The sequence below is a fragment of the Chelonia mydas genome, chromosome 3, assembly GCF_015237465.2.
Source record: "Chelonia mydas isolate rCheMyd1 chromosome 3, rCheMyd1.pri.v2, whole genome shotgun sequence".
Lineage (NCBI taxonomy): Eukaryota > Metazoa > Chordata > Testudines > Cheloniidae > Chelonia > Chelonia mydas.
The window spans coordinates 92,657,678-92,679,471 of NC_057851.1; the positions used below are offsets into that span (position 1 = coordinate 92,657,678).

At 44.5% G+C, this 21,794-nt stretch overlaps 1 protein-coding gene across 4 annotated transcripts in view; it reads left to right on the forward strand.

Annotated features, from left to right (window-relative positions):
- TPD52L1 (TPD52 like 1) overlaps positions 1-21,794 on the forward strand; it is an 81,470-nt gene that overhangs the window by 33,177 nt on the left and 26,499 nt on the right. For all 4 annotated transcript variants that reach the window (XM_043542867.1, XM_043542866.1, XM_037894724.2 and 1 more), the window contains exon 3: positions 2,036-2,184. In XM_043542867.1, the coding sequence (XP_043398802.1) occupies positions 2,036-2,184 (149 nt within the window). The remainder of the gene's footprint in view (positions 1-2,035; positions 2,185-21,794) is intronic.

The following is a 21,794-nucleotide window of genomic DNA, read 5'->3' on the forward strand; positions in this document are numbered from 1 at the left end:
GAGGGGAGAAAGCAGTGAGGGAGGCAGGAGAGGAGTGAGCGGGGCCTGGGGGAAGAAGTGGAGCAGGGGCAGGGCCTTGAGGGAAGGGATAGGTTGGGGGTCTAATTTTCAGACATTAGAAAGTTGGCCACCCTACACATAGATATCTATAAATAAGATACACGGGAAAAAACAAAACCGTTTTAATGGAAATTCTAATTGTGTTGTCAAGAATAACTATATTTGTCCTTCACCTTCACCACGACTGCAACTTAATTATTACATGGGGCTGCTTGTTTTGTGAGGTAGAGATTTTAAGCCCTATGCAGACTAATGGCATAGAAGATTGAATAAATGGTGAACTGTTTCTAGTTGTCCTCTCCTTAGCCAAATGTCCTATTCGTATGCTAGGTAACCCCATTATTTTGTATAAAATGAAGTCTGAAAAATTGTGTTTGAAAAGATGTCTGCCAGAGTACGAACAGTAGCACCATAGATTGCTTTGGACTGAACATATTCTTTAGAACTTACTCATGCACAAGTTGGTTAGTTCAAGGTCAGTTCTTAGTTTCCTTTTTTCCCCCCTTAACTAAAATGTTACTAAAGATTAGATGGCAGATTACAGGGCAGTGTCTGTCTGCTTGTTTTGTGTCTATGCAAGGAGTCCCACTGATTTTTCCCCCACAAGTAAAATTTAGTCTGTAGTTATCAAGTCCAAAAACTTTTCAGAAATAGAAGACCAAAGGCGTAGGCCTTGATTCTCTGTTCCTCCACTCCCAGGCTGGGTGTGGACAAGCAAAGTGATTTTAAGACACCTTTTTGCCTTTGGTATTCTCAGGTCTTCAGGGCTGCTGCTCTAGCTTTTATGCTTGGATTGCCCATGGATCCCTATAGCCAATGGGATAGCCAGAGTAGAGAGGGCTCTTCAACCACTCCCTTTCTCCTGTCGCGTCCATATACCAGGGGATGTGAGGGAGATGGTATAGCTCTGCTCCGCCTCCTTTTATTATAAAGCAGGAATTTCTTCTTTGCCAGGAAAATTCCTGGTGAGCCCTTCAACTCTCTCTAGTCAGCCCCTTTGGCTGCTGGAGTGACATTAAGGGGCTGCCGTGAAGCAGAGAACCAGGCCGATAATGTGTAGCCTGGTCTTCAGCACTATGTTTTTCTAGGCTCTATAGCTGGTACCTTAAATGTAGTGAAGTGTTTTTCTCTAGAAATGTCTCCTTCCCCTTTATCTTGGGATGGGTTGATAAATTACAGGCCAGATTGTTACTAGCCCTGAGGACGTGGCTAGGCTGAGCAAGGAGGTTTATGGCAATGCACACCAAACCCCTTAGGCAAGGGCTAGTTTCAATAGCAGTCCCTCTATCTACGCTATAAGAGTCTGTGTTGTACTCTGACTCATACTTGGCCACCCTTGGTAACATCTAATGCTTTAAAAATATATATTTTTATTATTTCAACCATATAAAACAGCAACAGAGATTAAAAGTCTCACACAGAAAAAGCATAACGGTTTTTGAAAAACAATGTTCTTTATTTAAAACCTATTAAGCTGGGGAGCGGTATGTGTATTTTATGTGCTCCGAGACAGGAGGGCTGTGATACTTTTTAAGCGGAAGCTGTAAATAGGAAATGCAAAGCTCATGCATTCAAAGGAAGGTGGCTGTGTTACATGGTCTTCCCCTGCTCCTACCCATTCCCATTTTCTGTGTGAATCAAGTGCTTGTGTCATGTAAAGACTGGTGATGCCCCCAAGCAGATTTTGCTGCACAGTTGCTTCCCAATGGTGAGAGAACTCTCCCCTTTACTAGGTGCATGTGAGGAGTGTGGGGCCATACATTTAAGGAGATGTGCATTTTGAGCAGAATTGTAATAAGGATGTGGTAGTCCGGGTAGCTTCCCAGGGACCAGCAAAATTGCTTTAATCCCCTTTCCCCCACATATGCCTCACTGTCAAATACAGATTCATGTGAACCTCAGTCGAGATTTTTAACTCTGACCATGTGATACTTATCTTTCCATGACTAGCTAACATTTTTTTTATTCTATTCAGCTAGAGGATGAAATTTCAACTTTACGGCAAGTGTTAGCAGCCAAAGAAAAGCACCTGGCAGAAATAAAACAAAAGCTTGGTATCAACCTGATGAATGAGCTGAAACAGAACTTTAGCAAAAGCTGGCACGACATGCAGACGACTTCTGCGTGAGTACAAAACCTATACAAATTCATTCCTCTCCACTAAGTAGCATATTATTGTACTTTGTATTTTGGGGCCTTGTACAGTGCTATCTGCTGAAAAATGTGGCCAAACTTGAGCAAGCTGCAGGAACTGACATGGCAGGTTCTTCAAAGCACTTAAGTGGTTCAAAAAAATCCTATGACGACGACAAAAATCCTACAGTACCCCACCAAATGTTGTCCATATCACACGAACCCCAGATTAGTGGGAGAATATTTTTGATCTGATGGCATTATATTTGTTTTCCTACTTCTTAGCTTTTTTCTGTGTACCAAAACAGCAGCAGCAACAAGAAACATACTTCTGCTTGAATTAAAAAAATTACTTCCAGTGCTCACAGAACTATTATGTATGACTCCATATGGACATTTTCTACAGTTTTTCATAGTTTACTTCAGTAACTGAAATCGGGCAATAGTCATAGGAGAAACTGTCTAGTGGTTAGAACAGAGGGACTTAACTTCATGATTTCTGAGTTTATTCAGAGCTTTGCTATTGGCTTGAAGTTTGAGCTGAGTTAAATCACTTTGTGTGTCGGCTTTTGTTTACCTGTGTGTAATATAGATATCAAGAATACTTACTTAGTTTCCAAGAATGTGGAGAAGCTCAATTTAGGTGAGATCCATGAATTAAAGGTACTGTAGAAATGCAGGGTATTGGTATACCACTTGCAATGTATAAATGATGGTAATTGAAATTCAAGAGTTAACAAACCAGCTCAGTAAAAGTCTCTGTCTGTAAATCTTTTAAAAAACAAACCAATGATACTGTAGAACCCTCATGGTCTAGCTCATTGTTGTCTGCCAAAAGGGTGTTTTTGAAAAAAGGGGTTGCTTGTTTTTAGGGTGGGGATTTTTTTTTGTTTGTGCTGCCGGGTAAAACTAACGTAGGCCTTGCATGGGGAAAGGAGTTACTGATGCATGTAAAGAAACAGTGATAAGACCTACCTTGAGTCTGCCACAAAATGTGGAGACCTAGGGCAGGAACAGCACTCTGACTGAATAACTTTTTATGTATGTGAGGTAAAAGCTGACTGGGAGAAATGGAGTTTCAACAAAACAAGAGACAGACAAAACAACAAGCTCTAAAACTGAGAGAAGGCCTACAGTCGTTATTGAGGTGCAGGTCTCAGCTCCATAGTTAAGGCTGAGTTTTTCACTTTGAGTGGGAATTCAACATCAATATTTATGAACACATTGTATCTTCCCTAAAATTACAGCACTTGAGTACTGAATGAATAATAAATAAAAAGGAAAATCTAGTGTAGATGTCCCCAAACAGTTGGGTGCGCCCCGGTAGGGGGGCACAGGGGAACATTCCAGGGGTCATGACCAGGGCCTGGGCCAGCCCTCACAGGGAGTAGGACAGGAGCACCACCCAGCTCCGCTGCTGGCTCCTGCCCCAGCTGCCAGCCCCTTCTCCCAGAGCCCCGGCCAAAGCTCTGCTCTCAGCCCTGTCCCGAGCTCCAGCTGGGGCCCCAACCTTTACCCCTTCACCCCCTCTGCACCCCCACTCCAGAGCCGCAGCCCCATTCCTGGACCCGGCTCTGGGAGTGGGGGGGGGGCGCGGAGACAGGGCTAAAGGGGGGGTAGGAGGTAAAAAGTTTGGGGACCACTGATCTAGTGTAACTGTAGTGTGGGGTCGAAGTTCTCTGTCAAAGCTGTTTTGTGATAGAAAATTGTTGTTTTTTAAAAAAGCAAAAACAAAAATTGTGTTTTCCATGTAAAGGTTTGGCTTTGTGGGCGTTTTTAATAAACGCAAACACTCCAAAACATGGAAGATGTAGTTCAGCCAGGCCTAATGAAAGAATGGGGACATGAGGCACCAGAACTAAAACTTCAGTGAGGCAGCCTGGCAGAATTTCTGAATCAAACTTGTCAGTTTTAAGCTTCTATAGACAGGGCACATAAGCAGGATGATTTGCATGAGACCTGATCATCAGGACAGTCATTACAATTAAAAATTAAGAGCGGTAAGGAAGAGTTTCCAAAGCACAAAGGGCAGTTTAGGCACCTATCTCCCACTGAAAGTTAACTGGAGATGGGTAATAAATTCCCATTTGTGCCTCCCCGTAAACCATCCAGATCTGCAAAGTGCTAAACAGCCTGGACTTCTGTTGGCTTCAGTGGGAATTCACATTGAAGGATCTCTCCCGGCAAAAATTTGGTGGTAGAAGATGACCGTAGGTTGAATAAATATTCTAATAACTAGGATGACCAGATGTCCCGATTTTATAGGGACAGTCCCGATTTTAGGGTGTTTTTCTTATATAGGCTCTTATTACCTCCCACCCCCACCCTGATTTTTCACACTTGCTGTCTGCTCCAGGGCTGCCCAGAGGATTCAGGGGGCCTGGGGCAAAGCAATTTCAGGGGCCCTTTAATTAATTAAGTGCCTTTTTAATTTTTACTCACCCAGCAGCACTCCGGGTCTTCGGCGGCATTTCGGCGGTGGGTCCTTCACTTGCTCCGGGTGCGTTTGGTGGCTCTGAAGGACCTGCCGCCGAAGACCCGGAGCGCCGCCCCGTCGGTAAAAGCACCGCCGGGTGAGTAAAAGTGCCGCAGCGGGTGGCGCCTTTTTTGTGATCGCTTCCCCTGTTCGCTCGACCTGGCTACGCCACTGGCCCTTCCGTAAAAAAAAGTTGGAATACTATAGAATACTATATACTCGTGGGGGCCCCTGCAGAGCCCAGGGCCTGGGGCAAATTGCCCCATTTTCTTCCCTTCCCTCCTCCCCCCGGGGCAGCCCTGGTCTGGTCACCCTAATAACATTATTAATTCAGTGTGGTAGCATGGAGTCAGTGCCTTACCCACAAAGTTTCCTTGTTTATATTTGCCTTCATCCTTATTAAATCAGGAGCCAATTAAAGAACAAAGGCCAAAATATTTGGGTGCCCAAATTTAGGCTCGTAAATCCATATTTAGATATCTTAATTAAAATACCCTGATGTTCAAGCCGAGATTAATGGGATTTGTAGACGCTCAGCATTTCCAGAAATGAGGCTCCTTTTTTAATGTTGGGAGATTTTCAAAAGCGTGAAGAAGAATGCACTCAACCCATCATTGATTTTAGGAAAGAGCCTAAATGGGCTCCTAGAAATGGGGGGTACCCAAAAATTAGTGGTAACTTGAGCACCTAACTGCTATTTGTGCCTTTTGAAAATCTGCTTGCTGCTAAGTGTAGATATAGGCCCTAACTTTAGGCATCTAGATTTGAAAACATTTTAGGTGTTCACCAGCTTTGTTGAAGTGTTACTGATAGTGCCAGAAATGTCACCTTCAAAGGATTCTGTCCAGCAGAAAATGTCCATGGCTTTTCTCCCATACTGTGGAAGACCATAAATATGGGCTACATGGACTAATGTTTCCTATAGATTCAAGCTGCCTGCAAGGTCGCCACATAGCTCTGGGACAGTAGCACACACAGAGCTAAATTCTGCCCTCTGTACACACAGGCAACTCCCATTAATTCCAGTGGGATGTTATATTTACAACAATAGCTCTGGCATTTTGCAGTGAAGTAGCTTTCAAAAGGAAAATCCGGAAGGCTATTCAAATCTTTCAGCCGTGAATGCAAAATACCTTCTGTTTGAGCTAACTTATTTACTTTTTCCCTTTCTGGGCACCACACTTCAGGAAAGGTGGACAAATTGGAGAAAGCCCAGAGGAGAGCAACAAAAATGAATTCAAGCTCTCGATCTATGAGGAAAGATTGAAAAACTTGGGTTTATTTAGTTTGGAGAAGGAAGACTGAAGGGGGATATGATAAGTCTTCAAGTATGTGTAAGGTTGTTACAAAGAGGAAAGTGATGATAAAGGCTATGTTTTAGTCATGGGTATTTTTAGTAAAAGTCATGGATACGTCACAGGCTGTAAACAAAAATTCACTGTCCATGACTTTTACTAAAAATACTCTCCCTGACTAAAACATGGGCAGGATGCCACAGGTGCTGGGCAATGTTCCCTCTAATTTTTAACAGGCTGTGTGCGCAAAAAATTTCTTCTGTGCTGCTGGTGAAGCGTGTAAAGAAAAAAAAAAACAAAAAACCAAAAAAAAACAAAAAAACGAAACAAATAAAAAACCACACACAAAAAAAAGCCGCCACCAAAGCTGGAGCGCATGTGGTGTTTCAACGTGTGCGCGGGGTTTAATATCTGTTTGCGCGCGCACAGCTTAGAGGGAACAGTGGTGCTGGGGGAGGTGGTCTGGGACCTCCACTGGTACTGGTGGCGGGGAGTGGCTGGGCCACACCACTGGTACTGGGGGAGGGAGAGTTGGCGGGGCTTCTTACCCAGCTCCGTGTCCCTGCAGCTCCTAGACAGTGGAGGCAGGGGCCAGGGCAGGGGCTCCACTGCTCCTGCCACAAGCGCTGGCTACCGCAGCTTCGTTGGCCCAGAACCACAGCCAATGGGAGCTGTAGGGGCAGGACCTGCGGGTGTGGGCAGCGTGTGGTGCGGACACCCTTCCGCTGCCTAGGAGCTGCAGAAGTGCCATGCCAGGTGGGAGCCAGGGAGTCCCCCACCCCGAGGTAAGCACCCCCCCACACTCCCCAACCCCCTGCCCCTAGCCCTGAGCCCCCTCCTACACACCCAAACTGCTGCTGCTGGCCCAGGGGCTGCCCAGCTGGGGCAGCCCCTGAGCCGGCACCAGCCACTACGGAGGTCACAGAAAGTCACGGAATCAGTGACCTCCGTGACCGACTACTTGCAGCCTTAGTGATAATTTGTTCTCCTTGGAGTCTGGTGGCACCTTAAAGACTAATAGATTTATTTGAGCATGTCATAAATATAAAGGGAAGGATAACCCCCTTTCTGTATACAGACCTATAAAATCCCTCCTGGCCAGAGGCAAAACCCTTTCACCTGTAAAGGGTTAAGAAGCTAGGATAACCTCGCTGGCACCTGACCAAAATGACCAATGAGGAGACAAGTTGCTTTCAAAGCTGGGGGGGGGGGGGGAACAAAGGGTCTGTGTGTGTCTGTGTGATGCTTTTGCCGGGACCAGAGCAGGAATGCAGGTCAGAACTCCTGTAAAGAGTTAGTAAGCAATCTAGTTAGATTTGCATTAGATTCTGTTTTGTTTAAATGGCTGATAAAATAAGTTGTGCTGAATGGGATGTATATTCCTGTTTTTGTGTCTTTTTGTAACTTAAGGTTTTGTCTAGAGGGATTCTGTATGTTTTGAATCTGACTACTCTGTAAGGTATTTCCCTTCCTGATTTTACAGAGGTTTTTCTTTTACTTTAATTAAAATTCTCTTTTAAGAACCTGATTGCTTTTTCATTGCCCTTAAGATCCAAGGGTTTGGGTCTGTGTTCACCTATGCAAATTGGTGAGGATTTTTATAAAGCCTTCCCCAGGAAAGAGGGTGTAGTGCTTGGGGGGATATTTTGAAGGTGGGGAGGAGAAGTCTCCAAGTGGGCTCTTTCCCTGTTCTTTGTTTAACACGCTTGGTGGTGGCAGCATAAGGTCCAAGGACAAAAAGGTAAGAGTTTGTACCTTGGAAGTTTTAACCTAAGCTGGTAAGAATAAGCTTAGGGGGTCTTTCATGCCGGTCCCCACATCTGTACCCTAGAGTTCAGAGTGGGGGAAGGAACCTTGACAGGGCATAAGCTTTCGTGGGTTAAAAAAACACTTCAGATGCATCTGAAGTGTTTTTTTTACCCACGAAAGCTTATGCCCAAATAAATGTTAGCCTTTAAGGTGCCACCGGACCCTTGTTCTTTTCGGGGATACAGACTAACACGGCTACCCCCTGATACTTTGTTCTCCGTATCCACTGAGGACAAGACAAGAAACAATGGGCTTAAATTGCGGCAAGATTTAGGTTAGACATTAGGAAAAACTTCCTCACTGTAAACACTGGTTAAGCACTGAAACAAATTACCTAGGGAGGTTGTGAAATGTGTCACTGGAAGTTTTAAAACAACCGGTTAGACTGGGGTGGTCTGTCAGGGATGGTCTAGATCAGTGTTTCTCAAATGCAGCCACTGTGGCTGCATGTGGATTTTTTTTGTGGCCACGACCTCCAAAGCATAGGTGGATATTGGGCGAAAGGGCAAAGCAGTGCCCCTCCCTGCAGCACCCCGCTGTTGCTCCTTAATAACTGTTACTAAGGATAGAAAGCTGTGCCACACTGGTGTTTCTGCTGGTGCTACCAGCAGAGATTGGCACCCTGCATTGGGCAGCTTCCTCGGGGGCTCTGGGCAGTGCTTCTGGAGACGTGGGGCTGGTGTGAGTGGTGCCAGAGGCAGCTCTTGTCTGTGAAGGTAGCTGCGGCCTTTGGTCACTTGGGTGCTCCTTTGGGCAGTTCCCCCGCTCCCACCCGGCCAGAGCACAGGGAACCTGGGATTCTGCAGGCAGCCAGTGAGTTCCCAACTCATCTTTCCTGGGGCTGTCTCTCGCTGACTGGCTGCAGAAGGCAGGGACAGACAGACAGAGGTCAGCATTTCCCCCTCCTGGGGCCACACTCGCTGTTTATAGTTGCTGTTTACAGTTGCAAGCAGTTGAGTGGCCTCCGCATGCTGCAGGGTTTGGCAGCTCCCGGGCAGAGTGAGGGGCTCCTGCTCCATTTCATGTGCTGAGCACAAGAATAGGAGCAAATTCCGGGTAGAACTGTTGTACAGACATCCACATTTTAGTAAAAAAGCAAAAGAAACAATAACAAAAAAGGCAATGTGCAAAGCACCTTATTGGTGTTTCTGTGATGTTGAGGTCCAGTAAAGAATAGAGATGACTGTACATAGGGTTTTGGGGTTTTTTTGCAGACTCCATAATAAAAAATAATGTAAATAAATGACAGTGATTTGGATGTGTTTATGTGCACAATTATTTTTCTCCTAAAGTTAGTTAAGTATTTTCGGAAAAATTGTCAGCAAGAGTTGGTGGCTGCACTCTGAGTCCATCAAAAATTTTGTTGCGAGAAACTCTGGTCTAGATAATCCTTAGTCCTGCCTCAGTGCAGGGGTCTGGACCAGATGGACCAGGAAGGTCCCTTCCAGTTTCTATGATTTCTGTCATGACTAGAATTATTTCAAATCTGTTCATAATCAATTTTCTTGTTCATTCTTTTCCTCTGTTATTCTACAATGGGTTGATTTTTAGCATAACCTACATGTCTGGGGAGGTGAGCTTTATTTTCACAGGCCTTTTTGCCTATATAAAACATCTGATGAAGTGAGCTGTAGCTCACGAAAGCTTATGCTCAAATAAATTTGTTAGTCTCTAAGGTGCCACAAGTACTCCTTTTCTTCCTAAAGAATAGTTAATCAACTTCATTCATTTCATATTTGTGGTGGTGAGGAGGCATTCAGATAGAAAGATGATTTTCCTGAGCTCAGGTTTGCAGTGAATAGAGATTGCCAGGAATTTGGTTAGCTTAGAGCAGTATGTGCGATTATTTTTTTGTTTAAGTATAAATAATTGCACTTTTTAATGAAGCAGGACAATGTTGGTGGGTTTTAAAGGCAAAGCTAACAATTTTGGATTAAGGTGTAATTTTTTTTATTTACAATGTTCCACTGATAATTAGGAAAATAATTTTAAAAATTAGTATTTTGCTACCCAGGAAAGGGGCTTATGTAACCTGAATTCTTGCTTGGTAATAAGTATTTGCTTTGCATTTGAGTGGATGAACTTCTTTAGCTTTCATGTTTTGAAATGAATTTTTTGCTGTTCCCAGTATACGATACTAAGCAATAAGAAACACACACTGATCATTTCCATATTGTAACATAAGTCATGCAATGAAACAGTCTGACCTGTACCCCATCGTGGTGGAGCGGGTGTAATATCTGAAGTAGAGGATTGCTCGTTGGAGCTATGCCATCAGCGATGAAGGCTTGTCCGAAATATCGCCTTGGGCATTATGCAAGGTGGATAGATCCAACATGAACCCTGAAAATGCACATGCTGCGAAGATGCAGGACAGCACTGCACCTAGTTACCCAAGTGAAGGAGATTGCTGAGAAAGACTCAACAGCTCGGATTGCATAGCGTGAAGGCGTTACTGTTAGACCAAGAAAAGGGTCACATTACTGTGCCTCCGTCTCATCGCAGTGGGAAGAGGTGGTGTGTGTGTGTGTGTGTGTGTATGTATATATATATATATATATAATTTTCTTGGGGGGGGGGGGGGACAATAATTTGCTCTTGCTTTTGACTATGAATAACTTAGCACTCAGCACCAGGGTTAAAGCCCCTGCTTTATTCTCAGCTGTAGATGCCTTGCCAGTCCCCATGTCTTCTCGTTTACTTATTGCACGTCTTAAACATTGGCACAGTTACCTCACTGTCGTAGTCTGTGTGCCGATAGAGGAATCTGTTGATTCAGTTGAAGATCATTTTTACGATCAATTGGAACATCTAGTATGCACAGTCCCTCCACATGACAATCTTGTGATCCTGGGTGACCTAAACATACATACTGGCCCCCTGTGAATGGGTTTTGAACAGGTCATTGGTCATTATGGTTCAGGCACACTCAATGGTAACTCTTGCCACTTGCTCACATTCTGCGCCTCCTAGAATCTTTCCCTTCTTGAGTCATGGTTCAAGTGGCGACGCATATGCCAGATGTCATGGATCTCTCATGATGGCATCACTCCAGAAGGAGCTGGACCACATCAACACATGTGACAGACCTCTCTTCGCCTCCTGTAGAGTATATCGTGGTGCGGAATGTGCTGAGGACACAATCACCACCTACTGGTTGCCAATATCCTGTTTGACGCTCTGATGAGCAGGTAAACCCTCGGAGGAGGAGGAGGATGAAGAGGAGGTTTGACATCGACACACTTTAAGTGCCAGGTTTAGTCAACAGGTTTATATTGACGTTAGCAATAGATTCTCAGCACTAGCCAACTTGCCGGACGACATGGAGGTTGCCTGGTCACTGTTCTCTTCTATTTCCTACCAATCTGCTGAGCAGACTATTGGCTGTAAGCATTCAACATGTTGACCATAGCTATCAGAGGAGGCCTTCCAGATAATTAAATTGAAGGCCACAGCTTGCCATAGTGATAATAAGCGCGCTCGTAACCAGCTGAAGTGAAAATTTAGCACCCTGGCACTCCGTGATCGCAAGGCATATTATAACCAAGTGGTGGGCGATGTTGAATTTGGCTCAACCAGGGGCGACTTGAAGCCAGCATTCCACGCCATTCGCAATATCAGCAGTCAAGAGGTAGTTGCTACAAACAGCATCCTGAACGGCAGCCAAGGCCATCCGTATAAATCAATGATGACATCCTCTCATGCTGGGTGGAACATTATCACAGTGCCCTGAACCACCCTCTGGCTGGTGCTTGCTCAGAGCAGCCCACTGCGGTTCCAGACCCAGACATTTGTACTGATGCACCAACATTGGATGAAGAGTGCCATCTATAAACTGAAAGATGGACGCGAAGCCGGTGCTGATCGCATCCCCTCAGAGCTGCTAAAATGTGCTATTGACTCTATAGCAGAATCGCATCTGGCCATCTTTTATCTGGTATGGAGAACAGGAACCTTGCCAACCACCTGGAAGGACAGTATTGTGATCTCACTCTATACAGGCAAGGGACCACACAGTGAATGTAAGAGCTACAGGCTGATCCCCTTGCTCTCTGTTCCAGGGAAGGTGTTTACGCATGTTCTGCTGGCACGTTTGGAGCCTCTGCTACATTGGAAGAATTGCCCCCAACAGTCAGGCTTTACGAGGAACAGGTCCATGCCATTTTGGTCCTCCGCTTGTTGTTGGAGATACACCATGAGTTCAGGAAGGCCCTGCACGTAGCATACATTGATCTTAAGGCTACATTTGATTCAGTTGACTGTGTTGCACTATGGAAGGCCTTAAAGGGCATAGGTGTCCCTACCACTCTGCTGGACTTGATTAGAGAGCTGCATAATGGAACCGTGGCCCATCTACATCTGGGGAATCGGATGTCAGAACCTTTTTAAATCAGTATCCGGTGTCAGGCAGGGCTGTATCTTGGCCCTGTGCTCTTTTTTGTCAGGCAATAGATTTCATAATGCAGCATTGTCAAGTCCTAAGCATCTCAGACCTTGACTACGCTGATGATGATCTTCTAGTACAGAACCCCGACAGGTTTCATGAGGCACTCCAGAAAATGTAGGAGGAGTGGGCTAAGATTGGCCTCCATGTTTTACGGTCAAAGACAAAGCTGCAAAATCTATTCATCCATGACTCCAATCTCTTTGAATAATGAAACTGTCAAAGCAGTCTCCAGCTTTTGCTATTTGGGTTCTATACTCGCCAGTTCCTCCAACTCTCACACGGAGGTTCTCCATTGGATTGGCATTGCAACATCTGCCATGGGTAGTTTACAACGAATATGGAACCAACATCATCTCAGCATGACAACCAAGTTCAGGATCTATTCGAGCTGTATCCTCCCTATACTGTTGTATGGCTGCAAAACATGGACACTACGCCACTCAGACTGGGCAAAGTTGGAGGCTTTCCACCCAAAATGCCAACATCATACATTGGGCATAAAGTGGAATGACTTCATCTGTAATAAGAAAAGGAGTACTTGTGGCACCTTAGAGACTAACCAGTTTATTTGAGCATGAGCTTTCGTGAGCTACAGCTCACTTCATCGGATGCAGCATCCGATGAAGTGAGCTGTAGCTCACGAAAGCTCATGCTCAAATAAACTGGTTAGTCTAATATTGTTCATCTGTAATGCAGATGTTTATGGCTGCTCCAGTCTACAGACTACTGGGGCCATTGTCTGCAGATGGCGCCTTACTTTTTCTGACATGTTGCAAGAATGCCACAAGACGTGCCAGCAAACGCCATTCTCTGGGTGGCTTGTAACATTCCAGGATAAAATTCCACCAATCGAGGGGTGGAGGTGTCCCAGAGGCAGACCACCTGTTACATGGGTTCATCAAGTCTGTTCCGATGTTGGACTCTGAGGCCATCAAGCCTTCACAGTTGTGCAGAAATGGACCAAATGGTGAACGATCACTACGGCCGACTGTCTGGCTAAGCGTTGAAGAGAGAGAAGAAAAACAGCTCTAAAGAGTTCAGTGCTTGCTGGTGCTGTTTCTTCCATTAAATTTCATATGATGAAAACTACAAATGTCAGGTTAATTTATCCTGCTATGTCTGTGAACACCAATCTCTCACATGAAGCACTGAATATATCTCAAAAAGATTCCTAGGTGTCTGGTCCACATTTTATCCTCACCATGGTCATCCAGTCAGAGGTAACTTTGCCTGCAGTTTTGTCCATCAGTGCCCTTCTGGGACTTTCTGGTAGCAGCAGCAGGACGCTCCAGCATCTTGGGTAGCAATAGCATCGGGACTAGTAAATTACCAGGGAATAATTTCTTATACCCAAACTTTTCCTAATGATGATGTGGTAGTAGCTTCTTTGTACAGTGTAGTCTGATGGCTCCCAAGGAACACCCCAATTTCACTCCGTCTTATGATGCCTCCAATTGTCACAGAACCTCTTTTTACCTAAACCGCTCATCAAATCAGCTCCTCTTAAATGGACAGCAAGTCAACCCATAGGTCATGTAGCAAAACATGTACGGAGATTCATAGAGAATATTGGTGATTTATTGCATTTTATGAAACTGAAATAAAAAGCAGTAATACTGTTTTAAAAGCCCAAGTCAGTGATTATAAACTAAATTATTAAATAATGTCACCGTAGAATCCCAGCTTCATCTTGACTCCTCCCCTTAAACACTAAAAGACAATTTACAGTATGTATTTCTCATTGCAAGTACAGAAAACTACAGAAAATGAAAGACTTTTAGAGAAGGGTTTTGAAAGACAAGTTCTTTAGGAAGTGAATGAAAGTTACACGCCTATTCTCTTGCAGATGCCTCATAACCTTTCTTCATGTTTTATTGCTTTTGACTAGAGTTAGTAGTGAAATGGGCTCCCGCTCCCTCTCCCTCCCCCTGTGCCCTTCCATGGAAATTTTCAACTTTTTGGCAGAAATTAAAAAACCAAAATATTTTTGCCTGGAAACTGAAACATTTAGATTCATTAATGCAGCTGTGGTGTCTTTTGGGAGTTGTATTTCAGGTACCTCATGCTCCCATTCTCCTCTATAAGCAAGGCTCCCTGACTGGACTTCATCTCCCAGGATGCACCATAGTCTGCCATTGTGGCAAGGGGACTTTGATGCATCATGGGAGATGTTGCCTGGCTGAGGGTAACAGACCATAGAGAAGACATGAGTAAACAGAAGTACAATGCCCATGAGGCACCATGGTGGGCTATCCAAATCAAAATATTTCAGTTTTCAGGCATTTTGGGTGTTTATATAAAAACCTGAAATTTTCCACAGAGAACCAACTTTTTAAAAAAAAAAATTATAGTTAATACCCAGTTTTCTGTCAGAAATGGTTTCAATGGAAAATTTTCCACCAGCCCTACTTTTGAATGAGAAACACAGAGCTGCTTTCACCATTCCTTCTGTTCCTATATTTCCCCCGGTTAGTTGTATCAAAACAATTAGGGGCATAGCTATGAATTTCAATAACTTAAGCTTTGGAAAATATGGCTCTTAGCATGGACAGGATCTGTGAGGCTTGAATACTGAGCCAGGATGCTATTTAATAGCAAATACTGCTATATAGCATTTCCATATGCGCATCTATATGCCATTCCACTACATCGGACCTCACAAGTAAAAAACAATTTCTCAGGATATTTCACTATTCAGAATGAGGACTGCTCAGTGCAGCTGAGGATGGAAAGTGTAAAGAGTCTTGCTATGATCAACAATGGCTGTCAATGCCAAGGGGCTGTTATAGTAACAACAAAGCACAGAAAAGCTTTGGCCATGTCCCTTTTGGGTTGACGACACCTGAGATTCAGAAAAACCAGCCACTGGCCAGCCCCAGCCCCAAACAACCTAGGGGAAGGGGAGTTGAAATCATTCTGCAACCCTGTGCCAGGGCACAAGACTGTACCGACAGCCACTCAACAGGCTTGTATAAGTCACAGCAGGCTTGTATGGGTTAGACCTACTGCATCTGTGTCCATATGAGTTCTGTGGTCTGCCATAATAGCCTCTGCTTCAGCCTTTCTAAGGCTGGCACTGAGACCTCTGACAGCACAGTCCAGGGAAGTCTGCCTACTGTCCCCGCCCAGAAGCCTCTGCCTTCCCCACCCTTCTCCTTAGCTTATCCTCCTGGCTGGTCAGCCTCGCCCTCAGGTGATGCGTCCGTCCAACTTCCTGGCCAGTCCCCAGTGCCAAGAAGCACTGCCGTGGTTTTGGCAGGTGAGGACTCAGAATTCACACAGCATGGGACCTGGGTACCGGCTGGGCCATGGTGTGCTCCCAGATGTCACACGTGCAGCCAGTAGTTAAGATCACCATGTGTGTGGCTGCATGTGTGCAGCAAAAAAAAAAAGTGGCATATTGCATCTTTTGACTGGTGACTGGCAAGGTAGTAGAAAAACTGGCCAGATGGCAATCTTAGGACACTTATGAGGGCGACTTTAGAGTTGGTGTTAGGAGCTGCTATCTTGGCTTGACATCACCAGAGGATACCCCTACTTAGGAGTGATCCTCTGAGGGCTGGATCCACCAGGAGTAGGGCTGCTTTGTGCTGGTGTAGATCTGCCAGAGTGCCACCCAGGATTGGCCCCCTTGGTTTTGCCTTCCAAGAATTCCTGTATTTCTTCTCTCAGCAGGGGCAGGGTTTTCACGTCTTGCGAAAGTGGCGAGAGGTGAAGGGGTTACCCAAGATGTGCACACATCTCAGCAGATCTACCACAATCAAGGAACTGTGCTCACCACCTGTAGCTAACTGTTGCCATAGCCAACATGGTTCCAATAGGAGACATGGTGCCAAGGCCTCGCTCAAATGCTAACTGTCCTTTGAAACCTCAGGTGGTGTTGCATGGTGCAAAGGATGACTTAACTGTCTTTCTGAAGGAATTTATGCCACTTACTTGTGAGTTGGGCAGGGATTAGAGAATTCAACAGACACCTCTGGCCTTTACCCCCACCTGCAGAGATGGAACAAGGATACCTCCCCAAAACCCTAGTGGGAATCCATGTGCACAAGGTCTCCTCTGCTCACAGGGAACTTTAGGAGAATTCTCAATAATCCTGTAAACTGTGGGTGAGTCAGACCTTACTACTTGTGGGAACCTTTATTTCGTTGTGCAGATTTCCACCAGTTAATGTGAAAACATAAGGACACTGTGTTCTGTGTGCATTTGTAGGATTTAAAATCTGCAATACATGGAGTCCTTATTAATATGACAGTAACTATACAGTAATATGAGAGAGAATTCTGATACTCTACAACAGTCAGCCATAATTTATGGGCAATTGTAGTCCTGCTGTGGAATTTGAGAATGCAGTGTTCTGAATTCCCACACAGGACTAATAACAAGCAGAAGTAATGATTAGAATGGAAATGTGGGTGTAACTGTAGCACCCTCGTGGCCAAGATGGAGTCTGCTCTGCAGACAGCTCTGGCCAAGAGAGGGCGCGCGCAGGAATGCAGCAGGAAAAATTCCTTCCACCACAGGGGCACCTGTTCCAAACCCCCCAGTGTGAACACACCCACCCACAGGAAAAGTACAGTGGATATAACAAAGGGAGATGTTTATTTACAGAGAGATGAGAGGAGAAAAACAACAAGGGAAAATGTAGGGGGAGCGGTAGAACAGGGTTGTATCCAAACCAAGGCCCCACAGTCCCAGTGGTAGCACAGTTTGAAAGAGCAGACACTGAGCAATGTGTCTGCACACAGAGTTCAGGAGTCCTGAGCAAAGTTCAAGTTCAGTGGTGAGTCTTGGGTGCTCCTGGTCGTCTTCGGCGCCAGTGAACTTTCCCCAACAAACCCCTCCGGTGCCCTCTTCTGTTGCTCTCTGCAAAGCCACACAGAGCGACAACCTCCCCACTTAACTAACTAGCAGCTTCCCTCCTTATTCCCAGTGCAGAGTCACAAACCCCAGTACTCACAGCCCCATGCAGTTCTGGGCAGCAGTGATGCTGGGTCCAGCTCCAGCCTGTCCTCGGGCAATTCCTCCCTGGCACAGTGCTCCCCCTGGCTCCTGTCCTGGGGTGTCCCCGATCGGCCACCCTGTCCTTCCCAGGCTTCAGGCAGGTTCTCTCTCCTTCACTTTGTCCCGAGCCTCCCGGCTGCAGCCCTTCTCTCCCCGGGTTCCAGAGCCACACCCCCAAGTTTCCCTCCTTTCTCTCACTGCTCCCCCTTTCCAATAGGAAAAAGATTTAAAGGGGCTATGCTCTCTAAACCCCAAGGGGTTACATGGGAATTTTTGCTAGCTATGTGTCACTGCTTTTAGAAATGTTCTTTAAAATTTGCAAGTACATGTAGTGCTCTTAAAAGTGATGGAATAACAATATTGGTTCCACCAGCACAAATCCCACTCTAAAGCCCAGTACAGTCATGGGTGTCCTCCTACTGACTTCAGTGAGCTCTGCATCAGGCCCATAATGCAGACAGCTGCTGTTCATACCTTTCTGTAAGCCACTTTCTGCCATCCTTATTCACAACACAACAGTGCCTTACTTAAGAAGTAGTCATGTTGAAATCAGAAGGGACTACTCATGGAGCAAGGCACTATTCAGCATGAGTGAGGGTGGCAGTATCTGGCCCTATATTTCTATTCCTCTGCAGCTTCACCTCTGTCATGATTTGCCTCCCCCTTTCTATTCTAGTCAGTCTTGAATAGTATCTGAGAGTTGTGCCAAATATGATGAAGCACAAACGGGATGAGAATGAGATCACCAAAGGCATTTGAACTTACTTGTTACTTCAGGTCAAAATCAATCTCATGTGTAAACTCACTCTAACCCCTTTTAAAATGATGTTCACAGTATGGAGTATAGATCCTGGATTAGATTCTGCTCTGTTACTCCTGTTCAATCCTGTTGAAGTCTGTAAGGTTGCACAGGTCCGACAGCAGATCATGTCCTTTTGTGACTTTTGTTCAAAGAAATCTTAATCACAGCACTCGACTTTTTTTGTACATTACCCACATTCTCTTTCTGGTGTCTCTCCCTGCAAGTCGGACTAGATATAAGTTGTACCTTATGGCCAGCTGCGTCTTCCAATTGTTTTCCCAAAACATTTCACAGTTTTAAATATGACAGGACAGTGGACAGTATTACATATAACAGTCAGTATTAATGTCTCAATGGACCCTTCTTGATCCTGTGGATTCTCTCCCCACCCTCCCTCCTGCTCTGAGTGGAGATCCAGACAGATGTAATAGGTGAAATCTTGGTCATTTAAGTCAATGGCAAAACTGTTTTGACTTCAGTGAGGCCGGAATTTCATTCAGTGACTTCAGTGTAGTCATGGAGCTGAGGCAGGGGACCCAAGAGGCAGCGCAGAATCATAGAATCATAGAATATCAGGGTTGGAAGGGACCTCAGGAGGTCATCTAGTCCAACCCCCTGCTCAAAGCAGGACCAATCCCCAATCAAATCATCCCAGCCAGGGCTTTGTCAAGCCTGACCTTAAAAACTCCCAAGGAAGGAGATTCTACCACCTCCCTAGGTAACGCATTCCAGTGCTTCACCACCCTCCTAGTGAAAAAGTTTTTCCTAATATCCAACCTAAACCTCCCCTACTGCAACTTGAGACCATTACTCCTTGTCCTGTCCTCAGCTACAGACTAGGGACCGAATGGCTAGGCAGCAGTTCTGCGGAAAAGAACCTAGGGGTTACAGTGGACGAGAAGCTGGATATGAGTCAGCAGTGTGCCCTTGTTGCCAAGAAGGCCAATGGCATTTTGGGATGTATAAGTAGGGGCATAGCAAGCAGATCGAGGGACGTGATCGTTCCCCTCTATTCGACATTGGTGAGGCCTCATCTGGAGTACTGTGTCCAGTTTTGGGCCCCACACTACAAGAAGGACGTGGATAAATTGGAGAGAGTCCAGCGAAGGGCAACAAAAATGATTAGGGGTCTGGAACACATGACTTATGAGGAGAGGCTGAGGGAACTGGGATTGTTTAGTCTGCAGAAGAGAAGAATGAGGGGGGATTTGATAGCTGCTTTCAACTACCTGAGAGGTGGTTCCAGAGAGGATGGTTCTAGACTATTCTCAGTGGTAGAAGAGGTATGCACAGTACTAGCCTTTGGCAGATCTCCCAGGATCTGCAGGTTTTGTGGGCAGAGCCCTCTGCCCATTTTACAGGGGACAAGGGAAAGGAACTGTACCAAGAGAACATCACAGGGTGTCTGTATTGCTCGCTTTAATGTAACTTGCTCAGAGTTGTAAGGCCATGGCAGTACGCACTTCACTCTGGGCAAGCCAGCCGAGGAATTACCCAGGGTTCTGGGAAGTCTTGTACAGAACATACTGAAGCACGCACTGCTGCAGCTTCACTGATCCACCACCTAAGCCAGGAAGACAAAGCAAGCTTGGAGATGTATGCCTGAGCTTCAGTCACACTCGGTGGTTGCTGTATGCACACCTCACACATAAATCTCCAGACCCTCTGGCCTGCTCTTTAGATTTCTCCATGGGTGAGGGCAAACTGGGGCATAATTCCTTGGAATGATTTGAGGTGGTATTCTCCCTTCAGAGTGCCCATGTGATTTCCATTTGTCTTAATATATTTGGAGAGAGGATACATTGTTAACAAAAATCCTGTCAGGCATAACTTTGGGGTGGGGGGGTGTTTGTTTTGTTCCAAATTACAGTTGAAGGACTATATTCTGACCTGGTACAAATGGATTAATTCAATTGATGCTATGAATTTGACCTTTGATAGTGTTGATCCAAATTATAAATCCCTGAAAATAAAGGTTTATCCTGAAAGTGCTGATACAGCTTTAACTAGAGCAGTGCTAGTGAATGCCGATAAAAGGGTTTTCCTTTTCTTTAAATATAGATTTTTTTTTTTTTTAATCAATCCCTGATGGGATGCTTCCGGGTGTCATTTTAGTGAGCTGGCCATCACTGGAGACAATTACAATGCTATATTAGGCAAAATAGTTACATTTTGGCTTCACTGCTACTGTAAACGCTATAATAGGTTTCAGGTAGGAAGAGGAGAGAAAGCTGCAACTGCTGTCATACAATTGCAGAGTCGGAATTAAGTTCAGGTCACTGATAAATCTTTGTGCTTATCTGCATGGATAAGATGGCAAGATACAAGCTCAGTCACTGACATGCTTAAGAACATGTTCTTAACTGTGGATTATTAGAATAGACTATTCTTGCAACATATATCATTTACATGCATTTTAAAGCTCAAATGAAATGTTAGTTAATGCTCTAGTCAGCCCTCAGCTTTTACATGAAATCCCCAGCAAAATATCTATAAAGTCAAGTGTTTTCCAGAAACGCAGCTGCTTTACATTCATTCTAGAACATTTCATTCTTAAGCTGACTAATGCTTTAAACAGAAAAAGAAGCAAGCTCTGTAAGACATGGCTTCTGCCACCAGGCTCTGTTCTTGTATGGTTTTGTTGTTGTTTGAGTCATCTTGCATCTCATGAAAGCTTTATCATGGAGGAGAGCTCCTAATGGATTATTCTTTGCCAGAAAAGACCGAAACAGAACAACATTGAATGTCATTAGCAAAATGAAGGTACATTAATTTACAGTATATGTTGTCATACACTTTACTGAAGCTGATTTTAAAATATTATACACTATTATTCATAGTTTCATAGAATTTAATGCCAGAAGGAACCATTAGCTCATTAAGCCTTCATAACCCAGGCCATTAATTTCACTCAGTTACCCCTGTACAGTAAATTGGGTTAGACTAAGCATTTCAGTCCTCAGGAGACCGAACTGTTGTGTGCCACAGGAAGAGAACAGGAGAGACCAAGGTGTCACCAATTCCTGAGGCACCTGTAATGGCAGGGACTTGATATGATGAGATGTACATCTTGTTGGATTGTGACCATTGAACCATGCAATTTCAGATCATTCTGTAACAGTAAGCTGTTTTCTTTATTTACAGTCCCACCAATCTTTGTGTCACCTGCCAACTTTATCAACAAAGATTTCATCTATATCATTGATTTAAAAAAAAATTTGAATGGCATTGGACAAAGAACCAATCCTGGGAGACCCATTAGAAACAGCCACACTCACTGTATTTGAGATGTGTCAATAAGCCAATTCTTAATCTAACTAATGTGTTCTGTTAATTCTATAGAATGCAAGTTTTTAAATCAAAATGTCATATCAAATACATGACTTGCCATATGAGATAGAAATAATATATTGATATCCTTTTTCTACTGGCTTATGTTTGAGTCTACAAAGGAAGGTCAAACTTCATTTGACAGTTGAGCAATTCCTTCCTGACATGAGATGAGCAGGTACCTTGAAGCATGAGATTTGATTATCCCGTTTTACTCTGTGTAATTGCAAATGTTGGTCATTTAAGTATCCAGTTACAGTATCTAACTTGATGACCTCATAAATATGTGCAGCCTGAGGATACATTGTGTGAAACAGTATTTTTTGCTGATTACATATTGTGTGAAGTGATATTTCCCTTTATTTGGTTGAATTAAGTCTGCCATAAAATTCAGCAGTAGTGCCTTGTTCTCATCATTCAAGACAATGCAAATAGGCG